Source organism: Dendropsophus ebraccatus, chromosome 2 (genome assembly GCF_027789765.1).
Source record: "Dendropsophus ebraccatus isolate aDenEbr1 chromosome 2, aDenEbr1.pat, whole genome shotgun sequence".
Classification (NCBI taxonomy): Eukaryota; Metazoa; Chordata; class Amphibia; order Anura; family Hylidae; genus Dendropsophus; species Dendropsophus ebraccatus.
The window spans coordinates 201,819,165-201,838,176 of record NC_091455.1 but is presented as its reverse complement, the minus strand read 5'-3'; the positions used below and the strand labels follow the sequence as shown (position 1 = coordinate 201,838,176).

General features: G+C 48.1%; 2 protein-coding genes across 4 annotated transcripts in view; one reads left to right on the top strand and one right to left on the bottom strand.

Moving 5' to 3' along the window:
* The first annotated feature begins 3 nt into the window (after window positions 1-3).
* On the top strand, window positions 4-8,823 carry GUK1 (guanylate kinase 1). Of its 3 annotated transcripts, none has more exons than XM_069959141.1 (8): window positions 4-144; window positions 2,829-2,942; window positions 3,029-3,070; window positions 4,549-4,645; window positions 6,823-6,961; window positions 7,091-7,175; window positions 7,470-7,555; window positions 8,184-8,823. In XM_069959141.1, the coding sequence occupies exons 1-8, from the start codon at window positions 105-107 to the stop codon at window positions 8,217-8,219; spliced, it is 639 nt and encodes a 212-aa protein (XP_069815242.1). In that variant the 5' UTR covers window positions 4-104; the 3' UTR covers window positions 8,220-8,823. The 3 variants fall into 3 exon arrangements, with proteins under 3 accessions (XP_069815242.1, XP_069815243.1, XP_069815244.1); XM_069959142.1 differs by lacking the exon at window positions 4-144 and adding an exon at window positions 209-331; XM_069959143.1 differs by lacking the exon at window positions 4-144 and adding an exon at window positions 2,571-2,592.
* Window positions 8,824-10,906: 2,083 nt separating this feature from the next.
* LOC138783865 (obscurin-like) overlaps window positions 10,907-19,012 on the bottom strand; it is a 45,348-nt gene continuing 37,242 nt past the window's right edge. Inside the window, exons 22-27 of the mRNA XM_069959134.1 lie at window positions 17,548-17,626; window positions 15,499-15,738; window positions 13,505-13,728; window positions 13,079-13,154; window positions 11,955-12,098; window positions 10,907-11,724 (exon numbers count right to left, since the gene is read on the bottom strand). Coding sequence (XP_069815235.1) covers window positions 11,553-11,724; window positions 11,955-12,098; window positions 13,079-13,154; window positions 13,505-13,728; window positions 15,499-15,738; window positions 17,548-17,626 — 935 coding nt within the window. The 3' untranslated portion in view covers window positions 10,907-11,552. The remainder of the gene's footprint in view (window positions 11,725-11,954; window positions 12,099-13,078; window positions 13,155-13,504; window positions 13,729-15,498; window positions 15,739-17,547; window positions 17,627-19,012) is intronic.

Below are 19,012 nucleotides of genomic sequence, written 5' to 3'. Positions count from 1 at the left end.
ATGCTGCATGGGGAACGCCTCTGGGTGACGTCATTTTGGACCCCGCCCACTGCCGTAAAGTCCTGCACACGTGGTCCCGCCCCGCAGTCCGGACTGATGTGTCAATGATTCGCGGGCGTTTCCTGAGCCGACTTGTCTCTGCAGGTAACGTAACCCCCCCCCGTCCCCGGTGTGATAATAGACTGACCCTCCTGTATATAAGGATGAATTAAACCCTCCCACCTCCCGGCGTGATAATAGACTAATCCAGCTCTATGTCAGGGCGGGCTGTGGTCCCCCTGAGGTCCTAATAGACTGACCCACCTGTATGTGAAGACGGAGAGTAACCCTGGTAACGTATACACAGCTCTGCTACATCTCCATATCCTCCTATACACAGCTCTGCTACCTCTCCATATCCTCCTCTATATTACACACAGCTCTGCTACCTCTCCATATCCTCCTCCTATACTATACACAGCTCTGCTACATCTCCATATCCTCCTCTATACACAGCTCTGCTACCTCTCCGTATCCTCCTCCTATACACAGCTCTGCTACCTCTCCGTATCCTCCTCTATACACAGCTCTGCTACCTCTCCATATCCTCCTATACACAGCTCTGCTACATCTCCATATCCTCCTCCTATACTATACACAGCTCTGCTACCTCTCCATATCCTCCTCTATACACAGCTCTGCTACCTCTCCATATCCTCCTATACACAGCTCTGCTACATCTCCATATCCTCCTCCTATACACAGCTCTGCTACATCTCCATATCCTCCTCTATACACAGCTCTGCTACATCTCCATATCCTCCTCTATACACAGCTCTGCTACATCTCCATATCCTCCTCTATACACAGCTCTGCTACATCTCCATATCCTCCTCTATACACAGCTCTGCTACATCTCCATATCCTCCTCTATACACAGCTCTGCTACATCTCCATATCCTCCTCTATACACAGCTCTGCTACCTCTCCATATCCTCCTCTATACACAGCTCTGCTACATCTCCATATCCTCCTCTATACACAGCTCTGCTACATCTCCATATCCTCCTCTATACACAGCTCTGCTACATCTCCATATCCTCCTCCTATACTATACACAGCTCTGCTACATCTCCATATCCTCCTCCTATACTATACACAGCTCTGCTACATCTCCATATCCTCCTCCTATACTATACACAGCTCTGCTACATCTCCTGCATCCTCCTCTATACACAGCTCTGCTACCTCTCCACATCCTCCTCTATACACAGCTCTGCTACCTCTCCATATCCTCCTCTATACGCAGCTCTGCTACCTCTCCATATCCTCCTCTATACGCAGCTCTGCTACATCTCCTGCATCCTCCTCTATGCGCAGCTCTGCTGCATCTCCTGCATCCTCCTCTATGCGCAGCTCTGCTGCATCTCCTGCATCCTCCTCTATGCGCAGCTCTGCTGCATCTCCTGCATCCTCCTCTATGCGCAGCTCTGCTGCATCTCCTGCATCCTCCTCTATGCGCAGCTCTGCTGCATCTCCTGCATCCTCCTCTATGCGCAGCTCTGCTGCATCTCCTGCATCCTCCTCTATGCGCAGCTCTGCTGCATCTCCTGCATCCTCCTCTATGCGCAGCTCTGCTGCATCTCCTGCATCCTCCTCTATGCGCAGCTCTGCTGCATCTCCTGCATCCTCCTCTATGCGCAGCTCTGCTGCATCTCCTGCATCCTCCTCTATGCGCAGCTCTGCTGCATCTCCTGCATCCTCCTCTATGCGCAGCTCTGCTGCATCTCCTGCATCCTCCTCTATGCGCAGCTCTGCTGCATCTCCTGCATCCTCCTCTATGCGCAGCTCTGCTGCATCTCCTGCATCCTCCTCTATGCGCAGCTCTGCTGCATCTCCTGCATCCTCCTCTATGCGCAGCTCTGCTGCATCTCCCGCATCCTCCTCTATGCGCAGCTCTGCTGCATCTCCCGCATCCTCCTCTATGCGCAGCTCTGCTGCATCTCCGCATCCTCCTCTATGCGCAGCTCTGCTGCATCTTCTATGGTCGTGTGGTGAGCGAGCTTCGCCCACATCCTGTACACCTGTGCATGGATCCGTCGCCTCCACCTGCCTGCTGACCTTCTCCTGTGTAGTTCTCTGCAGTCCAGTGCCTGATGCTCTTATTAAGCTCCAGCACTGATATAACCTCCGGGGTGTTGGGTCCTATTACACTGAGCGATTATCATACGTCGGCCGATTACTGACCATTCCGGCAGATAATTGCTCAGTGTAATAGGACGTGTTAGATGGCAGCGATCGGCCGACATGCACCATCTTCAATGGGCCACCCAATCGATCTAGGATGGTTTGGGCAGCCTCCCCGCTCGCTGTCTGTGTGTAATAGCAGAATGCAGGGAATGAGGGGAGGCGAGCGCTGAGCTGACAGGTTGGTGCTCACTTCCCCCAGGACATCAGGCTGTGTAATACAGCCCCTTACTCTGTGATGTCCTGAGGTGTTATGTGGCTGATCCTGGGGTGGGGGTGGGGCGGGTGTGTCAGGAATGAGATAAGCTTCTCCACCCAAGCTGTCAGCGCATTCTAGTCTGACAGGCGAAAGGAGACAACAGGCAGGTAGGTGCAGCCGGAGGAGATCGGATTCTACGGGAGAATAGCCGCCCGCACCTCTGCTGCTTCTCCCTGTAGAATAGCCGCCCGCACCTCTGCTGCTTCTCCCTGTAGAATAGATGCCCGCACCTCTCCTTCACACGGTTGGTGTAGTGACATCCTCCTGTGTTAGGCGGCACTGCCGGCTCCTGGGTCCTCTCCTTGTCGCAGTGATGTCACTGACTGTTTCTTGTGTCACACAGTGATGGCCGGCCCCCGTCCAGTGGTGCTAAGTGGACCCTCCGGTGCAGGGAAGAGCACACTCCTGAAGAGACTGCTGAGGGACTATGAGGGCGTCTTTGGGTTCTCTGTGTCCCGTAAGTACCCGGGCACCATGATAGGGGTTGTGATACGGGGGGCGAAAACTACAGATGCATCATGTATTCTGTCCCTCTGATTGTAGACACCACCAGGAGCCCGAGACCCGGAGAAATCAACGGGAAAGGTCTGTGTTCTGTACTACATTGTGATGTCATCAGTGGAGGGGTGTATATAGTGATGTCATCAGTGGAGGGGTGTATATAGTGGGTTCATCAGTGTGAAGGGGTGTATATAGTGGGTTCATCAGTGTGAAGGGGTGTATATAGTGGGAGTATATCGGTGTGGAGGGGTGTATATAGTGAGGTCATCAGTGTGGGGGGGTGTATATAGTGAGGTCATCAGTGTGGGGGGTGTATATAGTGAGGGAAATCAGTGTGTGTGGGGGGTGTATATAGTGAGGACATCAGTGTGTGTGGGGGGTGTATATAGTGAGGACATCAGTGTGTGGGGGGGTGTATATAGTGAGGACATCAGTGTGTGGGGGGGTGTATATAGTGAGGACATCAGTGTGTGGGGGGGTGTATATAGTGAGGACATCAGTGTGTGGGGGGGTGTATATAGTGAGGACATCAGTGTGTGGGGGGGGTGTATATAGTGAGGACATCAGTGTGTGGGGGGGTGTATATAGTGAGGACATCAGTGTGTGGGGGGGTGTATATAGTGAGGTCATCAGTGTGTGGGGGGTGTATATAGTGAGGTCATCAGTGTGTGGGGGGTGTATATAGTGAGGTCATCAGTGTGTGGGGGGTGTATATAGTGAGGACATCAGTGTGTGTGTGGGGGGGTGTATATAGTGAGGACATCAGTGTGTGGGGGGGGGGTGTATATAGTGAGGACATCAGTGTGTGTGGGGGGGGGGTGTATATAGTGAGGAGGGGGGTGTATATAGTGAGGACATCAGTGTGTGTGTGGGGGGGTGTATATAGTGAGGAGGGGGGTGTATATAGTGAGGACATCAGTGTGGGGGGTGTATATAGTGAGGACATCAGTGTGTGTGGGGGGGGTGTATATAGTGAGGACATCAGTGTGTGGGGGGGTGTATATAGTGAGGACATCAGTGTGTGTGGGGGGTGTATATAGTGAGGACATCAGTGTGTGTGTGGGGGGGTGTATATAGTGAGGAGGGGGGTGTATATAGTGAGGACATCAGTGTGGGGGGTGTATATAGTGAGGACATCAGTGTGTGTGGGGGGGGTGTATATAGTGAGGACATCAGTGTGTGGGGGGGTGTATATAGTGAGGACATCAGTGTGTGTGGGGGGTGTATATAGTGAGGACATCAGTGTGTGTGGGGGTGTATATAGTGAGGACATCAGTGTGGGGGGTGTATATAGTGAGGACATCAGTGTGTGTGGGGGGTGTATATAGTGAGGACATCAGTGTGTGTGTGTGGGGGGGTGTATATAGTGAGGACATCAGTGTGTGTGGGGGGTGTATATAGTGAGGACATCAGTGTGTGTGTGTGGGGGGGTGTATATAGTGAGGACATCAGTGTGTGGGGGGGTGTATATAGTGAGGACATCAGTGTGTGGGGGGGGTGTATATAGTGAGGTCCCCTGTGAGATTAGCTCTGTCCCGGTCTCATCTGCCGTTTTCTCCTAGACTATCACTTTGTGAGCCGGGAGGAGATGCAGCGCGGGATTGATAAAGGCGACTTCATAGAACATGCGGTGTTCTCAGGGAACATGTATGGGACCAGGTATGTGATCTGTGATGGCTGATCACTGGCTGATAACACAGAACAATAGCTCAGCAATGACCTCTCCTTATGCAAGTGTCACGGGAGCGGCTGCGGCCGGACGCCTCCAATCAGCCAAATCTCATCATCTGTGTAATCTGATTATAGGGCAGGACAGATGGTGCCGGTCATGTGACCAGCCAAGACGTCTTCTTATTAATTAAAAGGGGTCAGGCGTGTCAAAAACCAGGAGCTGACAGCAGCACAGAGGACTTCAGGACATGTTAAAGAGGCACTGTCACAATTTATTTTTTTTAAGGGAAGACTACGCCGATTATCTCCCTACAGTGACGGGAGCTCAGGATGAATATAAATTTGCTACCTTCATCTTTTGTGCAGTTTCTGTGCAGCTTGAAGTTAAATTGCTACGCTATTGTGTTAACCCCTTCACCCTATGATGAAACGGACATGTTATCTATGTTTCTCGATTACAACCATAGGCAACTTGCATAACTATCTCTATTCCCGTCCTTATAACACTGTTATTTTTTGGTCTATGGGGCTGTGTGAGGTGTCATATTTTTTTCCACCATGACCTGTTCTTTCTTGCTTGCGTATATGCGACCTATTGATCACAATTTTCAGTTTTTTTGCCGCTTTTTCCGCGTGAGATCAGGAACGTGATTATTTAGAAGGTCTATTTCACATGCTGAAATGGGAAAAAGGGTGATTTATTACAATGGGATTTATTAATGAAAACCTTTTTTTTTTAACTAACTTGAAGTCTCCTTGGTGAACTTCTATGATAACTGCACTGTCTCCCATAGAGATCAATGCTCGATTACTATGGGCTGCTGGAACCCATAGTAATCGAGTGCTGAGCCAGAATCAGGGTCATTGTGCTGCTGTGGCCCACAAGAAGCTAGACCCCAGGTGATGGCTTTGTCAAGCTATTTAAGTGCCGTTGTCAGCTGAGTGAGGAGGTTATACCGTCTTTTTGCCTGGTGAGGAGGTTATACCGTCTTTTTACCTGGTGTCATGTCCTCGTTGCTAGCGCTCAGCTTAATTTGGACAGGAAGAGCGATTGGTCTGTGCTACCTAATAGCAGCCAGGAGTGGCACAATTCTGAATCCCCCTAGCGGCACCATAACATAAGGTTATGTCATGGGTCCTCAAGGGGTTAATGTGATGGGCAACTAACATATAGTTCTATATACAGTTAGAAATTATAAGCTTTTAAAATAATATGGGATTGATATAAAAACTGTACCATGTGTACTGCAGTTACTGTCTGTCCTGAAGTTCCTGTACTGCCCTAACTTGGCAGGCTGTGAGGGCGGATGACGTCACTTCCTGTACACGCCCACAGAGTTAAGAAGAACTGCAGATAAGGCAAGCAGAGGAATGGGGCTAATTGCTGCCAAAGAAAACTATTTAAAGGGGTTATCCAGCGCTACAAAAACATGGCCACTTTCTTCCAGAGACAGCTCCACTCTTGTCTCCAGCTTGGGTGGGGTTTTGTCAATCAGTTCCATTGAATGGAGCTTAGTTGCAAACCGCAACTGGGGACAAGAGCCGTGTTGTCTCTGAAAGAAAGTGGCCATGTTTTTGTAGCACTGGATGACTCCTTTAAAGGGGTTTAGGTTGTCCCATCTCAGGGTAGCATAAACTAGTGACAGAGAAGCTGAACAGAATGATGTATCACTTACATTGTTCTGTGCAGCTCATTCAGAGAGATCCTCCTGAATAACATGGACAATAAGTAGTCCTCTCCTTAATGTGCATGAGCCCAGTAGTCCTGGATATTCATGAGAAGCAGAAAACCCTGCCCACCAGCTGCTGATTGGCAGTTATCTATCCATGGCAGTTATCTATCCATGCTGTGTATAGGCAGTCAACTGTAGTCAGCAGCTGGAGGGTGGGGGAGGGGTGTGGCAAGAATCCTATTCCTGCATATTAGGAGAACGGCTGAACAGAATGATGGAAGTAATAAACCGATCTGTTCAGCATTTCTGTCACTAGTTTATATTGCCCTCATTTAAGGTCGCATAAATCTAGTGACAGATTCCCTTTAAATAAATAGGGGTCTAGGAAGGATCAGATACTGCCCAAGCAAGTGTGTTTTTTTTTTTTTTGTTTTTTTTTTTAAAGATACTTAATGTTGGGTGCACTTTAATATCCTGTGTTTTTTCCTGCAGTAAAGCAGCCGTACAGGCAGTGCAGGCCCAAAACCAGATCTGCATTCTGGACATCGACATGCAGGGGGTAAAGAACATCAAGAAGACTGAGCTTAACCCCATTTACCTCTCCATCCACCCCCCATCTGTGCAGATCCTGGTGAGTATGACATCACCACTCTGGTAACGATCGGGATTGGTTACCCTGTTATCTGACTCTATGGCGTCCTGATATTATGGACGTGATCACATGACGCTACCAGATTGTGACGTTGTTCTTTCATTACAGGAAAAGCGGCTCCGGGACCGCAACACGGAGTCTGAGGATAGTCTACAGAAGAGGCTGCAGGCGGCCATAGACGACATTGAGATCAGTAAGTGCTCTGTCCTCTGTGCTGCTGTGACAGTGATCCATCTATATGTAATGACTGGGCAGCTGGGGCCCTTTCTGTCCTGTTAGGTCACCCAGACAGGGCCACTCCCGACATAATTTCTGTAACATCTCCTGTAGTGAGAAATAAACCACAGTCTGACAGAACAGTGAGCCAGCCCTTTAGGAAGCATGTGAACCCCCCATAAAATGTGAACCCCTGATCTAAAGTTAGTGGTTTATAATCTATTCAGTCTCCGCCCATCATTGCTGATGTTATTGTTTGTCCTCTACACAGGTAAAGAGCCTGGACTTTTCCATAAGATCATTATAAACGATGACCTGGAGTTGGCATACTCTGAACTGAAAGGTGCCCTGAAGGAGGTGAGTGCAGAGTAGTGAGCACAGCCCCAGATCAGTAATGTATGTACACAGTGAGGGCTCTATTCCACGGGACGATTATCGTTCGCATAATCGCTAATGATAAACGATTTCAAACGACCGCTATTGCGAATGGCCTGGAATTGTTCACCCATTTACAAGGAACGATGATCGTCCTTGCGGTCGTTTTGTAGTCGCTATTGCCTTTGTTGGTACTGTGAACGACCGAACGACGTCTTATTCCATGCGAACGAGCAACAATAATAAAAGGTCCAGGTCTTATTAAGCGATTATCGATTTCTCGTTTGTCGTTTAATCGTTAACTGCTATTCAACGCAACAATTGTTTAGATCTGAACAATGTAACGATAAATCGAGCGATAATCGTTCCGTGGAATAGGGCCCTGACTACCAGCAGAATAGTGAGTGCAGCTCTGGAGTATATTAATGAATGTAACTCAGGATCGGTACAGAATATGTAATGTACAGTGAGACTTAACCAGCAGAATAGTAAATGCAGCTCTGCAGTATCATACAGGATCAGTGATGTATTTGTAGTATCTCTACATTCCGATATTTTTGTCTTGTTTTGTGATGTTACATTCTCTCCATTATCCATCTCTTTCGTGCAGGAGATTGCGTTGGTGGAGGCGTCCAAGGACTCGTGACCATAATCCTTATTCCCTGCCGCAGTCATTCCTGTCTATCTGCAAACGTTCCGTTCCTTGTAGACTGTTCCGTCCTCTGTATATGTGCAGCGCCCCCTATGACCGTTCCATGGTTCTCACACTCCTGGTTTGGCATGTTCTGCTCTCAGCACAATCTCTCGTCTTCCAGACTCTTCTGTATCGATTATTTCCTGAGGAAATGTGAATGTTCAGAGATGTTCTCGCTGAGGGGAGGATGTAGTATGGCGGAGGGTTCTGGATGGTAGAACATTTCCTGCGCTCATCCCTCTACCTCCTTAATGTGGTCGCATTCGTAAGTTGCAACCGCTCCTTCTGGGTGGTGTGGCTGAGCTGTGATTGGTATGTGTATTCTCCACCCAATGTGAGGCTTCTCCCCCAGCGTTTCTCATAATTGGTTTCCTGGGAAATACAGGACTCTGGACTCTAAAAAATCTAACACAAGTCTTTTATGCAATAAGTCGCCGGGTGCCATGTTCCCGATCCACCTGGGATGCTGCCGAACACAATTCGTATTTATCACAGAACAATTGATGTCCTTTTATGTGTGACACCGACTGTATTAAAATGTTGTGTTTTGTCTGGGGTTAATGGTGTTTGTGCCTGTCATACGAAGGTCTGGAGAATGGTGCTGCCACTGCGTTTCTCCATGATGTCTCTGATCTACTGGGCATGGCTGGAGTCTCAGGTAAGCACAAGTGCTTTTACTGCACTGAAACTCTGGAACAAGATGCCTGCTCTTCAGCTTCTGGCTGTAATCGGGATGTATTAGATTACATGGAATAATGAAAGCAGCGAGACTGGGACGAGTTGGAGGTCACATGATTACATTGCTGCAGCTGTAACATTCAGCCCGTTCTGCTAATTTCGGTCATGTGCGATGTCTCAAGCAGAAAGAATGAATGCCACCACATTATCGTTCCCTCGTTTTCCAGTGAAGACTCTGGGCCAGAAGTCTTGGGTGATAGCACAAGGTCAAAGATAGGGAAATGAATACCAGATCCATGTAACGTGATTGATACTAATGTGAATGTGCCCCAAGGATGGATCATAGATCCACACCCTACATTGCTCTGTCTGGGGTAAAAATTGGTCTGATTGACTGCTATATGTCCATTCTGAGAAATGAAAGCTGCCCTGTGATTGGCTGCTGTTGATAAATGTGGCCTGATGTGTCTATGTCCAATTGATCATTGTAATAAATATGGAGCAGCAATGGCACTCACCTGTTAGGGATGAGATGCAGTCTTGGGGAGGTACGAGTGCATCCTTAACTGTCCAAGTCTAATAATACAGTAGCTGTAGCTCCCTCTAATTCATGACTATTAGAGTAATAATTATATAGTATCTTCCACAGTCACATAATTATCTATGTAATTGTATGAATAGCAGATAACTATTCCCCACCAGGTGGCGCCTCCATCCACTTACCTGCTGGTGGAGCTGGTACTTTTAAGCAGTGTTTCTCAACTCCAGTCCTCAAGACCCAGCTGTTCTTTCTATGGGATATCTTTAATCCTGACTTGGGGGGGTCTTGAGGACTGGAGTTGAGAAGCTACTTGCTGCAGATTTTACATTGTTCCCTCGGGTTGGGGGTTTTCCTGATGTAAGGAAGCTGCCCTGTTGGCGTTGGTTCAATCTGAAGTCTTTCCCCTGTTGATTTTTCTTCCTCTCACAGCATGTGCCTCACACTGAGCATAGCAGAGACTGCATCATCATCATCCTCCTACCTCACAGCATGAGGTTGAGAGACTGCGCCATCATCCCTCTCACGCACTATGAGGTAGAGAGACTGTGACATTATCCCTCACACAATATGAGGTAAAAAGACTGCGGCATCACCCTTGCACACTATGAGGTAGAGAGACTGGCATCATCCCTCTCGCACACTATGAGGTAAAAAGACTGCAGCATTATCCCTTGCACACTATGGGGTAGAGAGACTGCAGCAGCATCATCCCTTGCACACTATGAGGTAGAGAGACTGCGCCATCATCCCTCGCACACTATGAGGTAGAGAGACTGCGTCATCATCCCTCTCTGACACTATGAGGTAGAGAGACTGCAGCAGCATCATCCCTCGCACACTATGAGGTAGAGAGACTGCGCCATCATCCCTCGCACACTATGAGGTAGAGAGACTGCAGCATCATCATCCCTCTCTGACACTATGAGGTAGAGAGACTGCAGCAGCATCATCCCTCGCACACTATGAGGTAGAGAGACTGCAGCATCATCATCCCTCTCGTACACTATGAGGTAGAGAGACCGCGGCATCATCCTTCTCACACACTATGAGGTACAGACCACGCCATCATCCCTCTCTAACACTATGAGGTAGAGAGACCGCTGCATCATCCCTCACACTCACCATGAGGTACAGACTGCGGCATCCTCCCTCTCACACACTATTAGGTATAAAGACTTCCGCATCATCCCTCTCCCACACTATGAGGTACAGACTTCTGAATCATCCCTCTCACACATTATAAGGTAAAGACTGGCATCCTCGCTCTCACATACTATGAGGTAAAGGCTGAGACATCATCCCCCTCCTCCCTCACACATAGGCAGACGGCTGGAGCGGAGGACACTTATCAGCAAATTTACGTACACATCTAAAGGTGATTTTTTTTTTTTTTTTTTAACTCAAATTAGCCAGTCACCAATTTACTTCTCAAAACTTTATTGAAAAAGTTCAAACAGACAAAATTGACAACAGTAAAGAGGTTATAAACATAACTCCACATGACCAGAGGTAAAAATCTGTTCCCTTCACTCTAAATAAGGATGGAGCCAAAGATCAGCCCCCCTCCTCCCACAAACTCCATCAGCCCATGGAGGGGGCGGAACCTGAATTGACCCTGTCACACCCACCCGTCATTATAATATCCACTCCCCTGTGATCTGCATTGTGCGTGGAGCGGGCAGGACGTGCGCCATGTTCTTCGGTCTTGTTCCGGCTGTTAGTAAATGTTTACATAGAAACACCACGCAGTAAATGTTACGTCCTATTGGCTACGTGATACACGGATTATACAGTGGCTGAAGTGTGGGAGACCTCAGGGGAGGGGTCCTGCTGTCAGTGGTCACCCTGGAAGAGATTGGGGTGGGACATAGCTTGGCCCCACCCCTGCAGAGCCCCCTCCCCTTATTAACTGGCACTGCAATGTTATCAAACAAGGGGGATCATGGAGATATGGGGTACAGGCAGTGGCGGGCCCTCCTATCCCCAGATGTGACAGAAGGGGGTGCTGTATACAGAATCTATTGTGCTCTTGGATTTTCCTGGGAGACTACAGACAGGGACGGGGGTCATTGGCCCTTCTGCATTGCTGCTTGCACGGCTGCCTCCCGTTTCCTCCGCTCATGCATGAAGCTCCTCAGTTTTGCACTGTGAAATGTGACCGGGGGTTCCTCCAACGTGGCCAGTCCGGCCTCCTGCAGCCATGGCATCTTCAGACAGTCAGAGGCTGAGGGGCGCCCCCTAGAGGAAAGATGGGAGTTAACATACAGATGGGGAGTACGGTCTACGACCATCATTATACTTCATGTAGGGGGCAACACTGAGCCAATAGAATACAGCAAGCATATGGGAGAGTCTGCTATTCCTCAGGAGAGCCTTTACCGCTCTGACCTGCAGGGGGAACTGCTAAATCATCTGGAAGAAAAGTCTTTGCAGCTATGGCCTGCATGGGGAGCTGCTGAGGCACTTACCAGGGATTGGCCCATAGTGCGCTCTGCAGGAAACGCACGGCTCCTCCAGACAATCCAGCGTAACAGCGACTGAAGCGGACCGGACCCTTCTGTATCTCCAGCTCTGACCCCGGATCACAGCTGAAGGGGAGATCTGCACTCAACCTGGACACGGGATAATGAAACAGTGAGAACAGATAGGAAATCCTCATACTGACCCTGAGCACCTCCAGAGCTGCACTCACTATTCTGCTGTTACATCATGTCTTGCCTCACTATTCTCCTATTTCTTGATAGCCCTCAGGCTGCAGATGCTAAAGGCCCTATTACACCAAAAGATGTCTGACAGATTTTTCCAGCCAAAGTCGGGAATAGATTTGAAAAGAGGAGAAATCTCAGTCTTATCTTTACGACCTGTTCTCTGTTTATAGTCCATTCCTGACTTTGGCTGAAAAAATCTGTCAGACATCTTTTGGTGTAATAGGGCCCTAAAGGGCCTATTCCACGGGCCGATTCGGCAGATTATCGCTCCGTGTAATAAATACAACAATCAACCGATGACAACGATCATCGGCTAATCGTTGATATAGGTTTGAACCTATAATTGTCGGGAGCCGACCGCGCATCACTACGTGTAATAGCGGTGCGCAGCCGGCGGCTGACGAAATACATTACCTATCCAGGCTGCAGGGCTCCTCTTCGGGTCTTCTCCCTGGGTCCCACGTGCTCCAGCTTCAGAACGGCCTGTCTGAGCTGACAGGCCGCTCAGCCAATCAATGGCCGGGACCGCAAGAGGAGCCCTGCAGCCTGGATAGGTAATGTATAAAGTTTAAAGCAAGGGCTGCAAGGACATCGGTAAAGATGTCCATGCAGCCCTTGTTAAAGATAATCGGGCCGTGGAATAGGCCCAGTAATGGAGCGCCGATCTAGCAGATCAGCGTTAGCTTACAGTTATTATCGGGCCCCCATCGGCCCACGTAATAACACCCTAACTGCTGGTTCAGTGTCGGCAAAGAGGCCGCTCTGCGGTATTGCATTGTGGCATATGTAGTGTTTCGGGCAGATCCAGCACAGTAGAGATTATAAACATTCTGGAAATGATATAGAAGTTGCAGCGGAGCAACACACAGCAGGCTAGCACTTACATAATAAATGCTGTGATCCCGACTGCCCAGATATCGGTGGGTGGAGCAGCCCCCTGCCCCTCCAGCAGCTCCGGAGCTGAGGAAGAGAAATGACAGCATCAGGTAATGATCAAAAGGAGAAAATCTATACCTGACCCAGACATAAAGCCTGACCCTGAGCCCAACCCAAACCTCTCATCCCATCCTGACCTTGACCTTTGATCCCACCCTCATCCTAATCACAATTCTTACTTGGCCTTTAAATCTACTGTAGTTCTAGCTAAACCCCGACCTCAAGGGGTAACTGTACTGTAACTTTGCCCCCTGACCCTCAGCCCCTTGGACCTAACAAACCTATAGACATAAGGCTGACCCCTGACCTTACCCACTTGGCTTTGGCCCTAGTCCCTATCTATGGGGCCACACTGAAGCATTTGGCGGTATTACCCATTGTCTCCAGGAAATCTGTGTATCTTGGGGGGATGATAACTTTCTCGGGGAAGTAGTACTGAGCGTTCCCAAAGTCCAGGACCTTCAGCAGCTTGTGCTCGGTGACCACCATGTTCTCCGACCTCAGGTCCAGGTGCAGGATCTGTTTGTCATGCAGGAACTCCACCGCGCTAAGGACCTGCCACAGGTAATCGCGGACCTCCAGCTCAGAGTACGAGGGTCTGGGGAGGGAGACCACAAATGTATCACACATCATCCATCACCGCCTCGTGTGTGTGCCATATGTCCAGGTGTGATAAGTATAATAGATATGTCCAGATGTGATATGTGTGGTGTGGGATATGTCCAGGTGTGATACATATAACACATATGTATAGGTGTGATATGTATATGAATATGTGTCATATGACCAGGTGTGGTATGTATATTAGATACAGAGGTAACTTGGATTGAGAGCGTATTGCAAGAAAAGCTCAACGTTTTTCAAAATTGTAACTTGGTGTAAGAGCATTGCTTTGGTGTAAGAGCTCCCTGTACTGGGTGGGGGAGGGGCATGGTCTGCATAGCGGGGTCTATAGCTCTGTACTCTGACCCAGGAAGTCTTCCTCACCTTCCAAATCAGAGCAGATTCACTTCAGGTTGGGGTTTGCATCAGGGGACAGGACTATGGGGGTAACCTCTTCATAGCTGTAACACCTCTCTCCTTGGACAGAGAGTGCTTATATACTATGCTCACCCTATACCCTGCTCATTTCTCCCTGCAATTTCTGTCAGCCCTTGTGTTTCCCAACCTCTCCATTCCTGCTATAATGTGCCTGCACTTACATTCAGGTATACACACTGCTGCTATAATGAGCCTGCACTAACACTCAGTTATACACACTGCTGTACAGAGAGAATTCGGTCACTGTCCTCCTGCACAGCTCTGTGAATCTCACTTCCTGATTGGTCCATGCTTAACACGCCCCTTCCCCATTGCTGTCATGTGACCACACAGACCTCTGACAGCAGCCCTGCTTCTCTATTCTAGCCTGTTGTACTATGCTGCTGCATTTTGGGGATCTGCACTTCCATTCTGTATCTACAAACTGCAGCTGTTTTTTCATTCTTATGCACTTACTATACATTATACTCCACATGCTGATTGCTATACTCTACAGTAACTTATAATATGACATATCCAGCTTTCTAAACGTGTGTTTTACCTGTTATTCAGAATAAAAAATCATTATTTGGGGGGCATAGAACCAATTGTCTGCATATCAGTGATTTCTTATGGGAAAATTTGCTTTGCTGTAAGAGTGGATTTGGATCACAAGCACAGTCCCGGGACGAATTATGCTCGTAATCCAAGGCACCACTGTATATGCCCAGATGAGATATGTATATGTATATGTATAAGTATGATATATATATAACATGTTTGATATGTCCAGATGTGATGTATTCAGATATGATACGGATATGTATATGTGTGGTGTAAGATATGATATATGCCCCGATGTAATATGTTCAGATGTAACGTGTATTATAGGTGTAACATGTATGATATATATAGGTGTGTTGTATGGTAGATATGGTATGTCCAGATGTTATATAAACAATATGACCAGATATTATATGTATGATATGTCTAGGTGTGATATTTATAGTAAGTGTGATAGATGTGATAGGTGCATATGTGATATGTATGCTTGGTGTCATATACCTCAATGAAGATGATGACGGGTTGAGTATTATTATTTCAAACCCTACATTAGTCTACAAATATAAGTTTATGGTAAGCTTAAGGTAAGTGAGCATCGGTACTGCAGCCTATAATAATTATCAGATAGAGTGTCAGCTCTGCAGCCCACCGTCTGCCCCTCTTTACCCCGCACACAGGCAGTGCAGCAGCTACTTAGGATGTGTGGCTCTGGTGGTCGGTGCTGGTACTGCAGCCTATAATAATTATCACATAGATTGTCAGCTGCTCAGCCCACCCTCTTTACCCCGCACACAGGCAATGCAGCAGCTGGCGGCCCTCGCACAGCTCCAGGATGAGCACCAGGTCCTGCGGGCTTAGATACGCTGCATGTAACTGCACCAGGTTGGTGTGATGCAGCTTCTTCAGCATGTGATACTCCTGGAGCGTAGCCTCCTTGGTCTCCTCCGTGTATGGGATCACCTTGGCCGCAAACGCCCGTCCGGTGGACTTCTCTGTGCACAATCTCACCGAGCTGAACCGACCACTGCAACATATAAGACCAGGGAATGATGTTTCTCCCCACACACAGGGGGCGCCGAGCCTCATCATATCATAGTACAGATATTACATATCACAGGTAACAGATCACATATCACAGGTATCAGATCACATATCACAGGTAAAAGATCACATATCCCAGGTAACATTACATATCATATTGCAGATCACATATCACAGGCATCAGATCACGTATCACAGGAATCAGATCACATATCACAGGAATCAGATCACATATCACTGGTATCAGATCACATATCACTGGTATCAGATCACATATCACTGGTATCAGATCACATATCACAGGAATCAGATCACATATCACAGGTAACATCACACATCACATTACAGATCACAGGTAACAGATCACATATCACAGGTAACAGATGACATATCACAGGTATCAGATCACATATCACAGGTAACATTACATATCACATTGCAGATCACATATCACAGGAATCAGATCACATATCACTGGTATCAGATCACATATCACAGGTATCAGATCACATATCACAGGTAACATCACATATCACATTACAGATCACAGGTAACAGATCACATATCACAGGTATCAGATCACACATCACAGGTAAAAGATCACATATCCCAGGTAACATCACACATCACATTGCAGATCACATATCACAGGCAGGGCTGTATTAACAGCTGCTGCTGCCCTAGGCACTAAACCTTAAGACGCCCCATCTTCATGCACCTATTGGTGATACCAGACCTGACCAATACCACCATACCCCCCACCCCCCTGGAAAAGACACCAGATTTACTGGCAAGTCTGAACAGGAGGAGAGAAACTAAAAAAATAAAAACAAAAAAAAAAAGTATTTTCTGTCCCCCTGCTCCCTGCTGCTGCCCCCCTGCAAGGTGCTGCCCTAGGCCCCGGACCACGGGTGCCTAATGGTAAATACAGCCCTGATCACAGGTATCATATCACGTATCACAGGAATCAGATCACATATCACAGGAATCAGATCACATATCACAGGTATCAGATCACATATCACAGGTATCAGATCACATATCACAGGTATCAGACCACGTATCAGAGGAATCAGATCACATATCACAGGTAAAAGATCACATATCACAGGTAACATCACATATCACATTACAGATCACAGGTATCAGATCACATATCACAGCTATCAGATCACATATCACGGGTACCACATCACATATCACAGATATCAGATCACATATCACAGATATCAGATCACATATCACGGGTACCACATCACATATCACAGATGTCAGATCACATATCACGGGTACCACATCACATATCATGGGTATCACATCACATTTTACTGGTATCACATCATATATCACAGGTATGACATATCATAGGTATCACATATCTTAGGTATCAGATAATGAACTGAATAGGAAACGCGGCGCGGGTCACATGGTTTTACATTTAAAGGGTATGTTCACACTGAGGAATCCGTGCATATCACCTGCAGTGGATTTTCCGCATCTCCGCTCATGCCATAGACTCCATTCTATGGTCAGGTGGATTCCGACGTCCGTACAAAGAATGCACAGATTCTTCAGTGTGAACATACCCTTTGAGGACTAACAGAACACGTGTTTCCTTAGGTGCTTTGTGCTGATCATATCCGGGAAAAAAAAACACCTCAAGGAAAACCCAGATTTCAGAGTCCAGTCAGCCATGTATATTTTGTGTGTGAACAATGGAGACAAGCGATCATCTCCGGTGGATAAAACACTGGTGACATCATCAGAAGAAAGACATCACAAATCTACTCACCTCCTCCCCTGTTTCTGTAGGTCAGCCATGAATCCCGATGAATCCTGCGGCTCAGCCGCTGCAGAAATCTGGGTGCATCCTGCAGGAAAAATACACAATGTGTGAGTTATTAAAGGGGTTATCCAGGGTTAGAAAAAAAACTGCCATTTTACTTCCAGCCGCACTCTTGTCTCCAGTTTGGGTGAGGTATTGCAACTCAGTTCCATTGAAGTTAATGGAGCTTAATTGCAACCACACCTGAACTGAAGACAAGAGTGGTGCTGCCTCTGGAAGAAAGCAGCCATGTTTTCTAATGTTGGATAACCCCTTTTAAGGGACAGTACACACATAGCCTTCTCACAGTGTACTGCAAAAATCTATTGTCCACTGGTATCCACCAATTCAGGCTGGGGAGAGACTAATAGCCGCCCCTCTCTGTACCTGTAGGATATGAACCTCCTCCCTCACCAAAACATTTGTCTTCAGTATTATAGTAAATGGGGCGAGGGGGATGCAGCAGTTTCTGTCCCTGTAAGAGGGAGAGGAGGGGGATGCAGCAGGTTCTGTCCCTGTAAGAGGGAGAGGAGGGGAATGAAGCAGGTTCAGTCCCTGTAAGGGGGAGGGGAAGGGAAAGGGAATGCAGCTGCACCAGGTTCTCTCTCTGTAGTAGGGAGGAAGAGGAGGTGGATGTAGCAGGTTCTGTCCCTGTAAGAAGAAGGGAGAAGAAGGGGATGTGGCAACTTCTTACCCTGAAAGAGGAGGGGAATACAGCTGCACCAGGTTCTGTCCCTGTAAGAGGGAGAGGAGGAGGATGCAGCAGGTTCTGTTCCTGTAAGAGGGAGGGGAGAGGAGGGGGATGCAGCAGGTTCTGTCCCTGTAAGAAGGAGGGAAGAGGAGGGGGATGTAGCAGATTATGTCCCTGTAAGAGGGAGGGGAAAGGAAGGGGATGCAGCAGGTTCTGTCCCTGTAAGAGGGAGGGGAAAGGAAGGGGAATGCAGCTGCACCAGGTTCTCTCTCTGTAGTAGGGAGGGAGAGGAGGTGGATGTAGCAGTTAATGTCCCTGTAAGAGGAAGGGAGAGGAAGGGGATGTGGCAGCTTCTTACCCTGGAAGAGGAGGGGAATGCAGCTGCACCAGGTTCTGTCCCTGTAAGAGGGAGAGGAGGGAAATGCAGCAGGTTCTGTTCCTGTAAGAGGGAGGGGAGAGGAGGGGGATGCAGCAGGTTCTGTCCCTGTAAGAGGGACAGAGAAAAGGGTGGATGAGGTAGCTTCTTTCCCAGGAAGAGGAGAGTAATGCAGCTGCACCAGGTTATTTCCCTGTAGGAGGGGGATGCAGCAGGTTCTGTCCCTGGAAGAGGGAGAGAGAAGGGGGATGCAGCTGCACCAGATTCTGTCCCTGTAAGAGGGAGAGAGAAGAGGGGGATGCAGCTGCACCAGATTCTGTCTGTGTATGTGGGAGAGAGAGGAGGGGGATGCAGCTGCACCAGGT

What these genes read in the sequence shown, in the direction of transcription:
- GUK1 (XM_069959141.1), top strand. Translation starts at nt 105, where the DNA reads ATGATTCGCGGGCGTTTCCTGAGCCGACTTGTCTCTGCAG. An exon ending in GGGAACATGTATGGGACCAG is followed by an intron (nt 4,646 to 6,822) that starts GTATGTGATCTG and finishes TTTTTCCTGCAG; the next exon opens with TAAAGCAGCCGTACAGGCAG. An exon ending in TGAAAGGTGCCCTGAAGGAG is followed by an intron (nt 7,556 to 8,183) that starts GTGAGTGCAGAG and finishes TCTTTCGTGCAG; the next exon opens with GAGATTGCGTTGGTGGAGGC.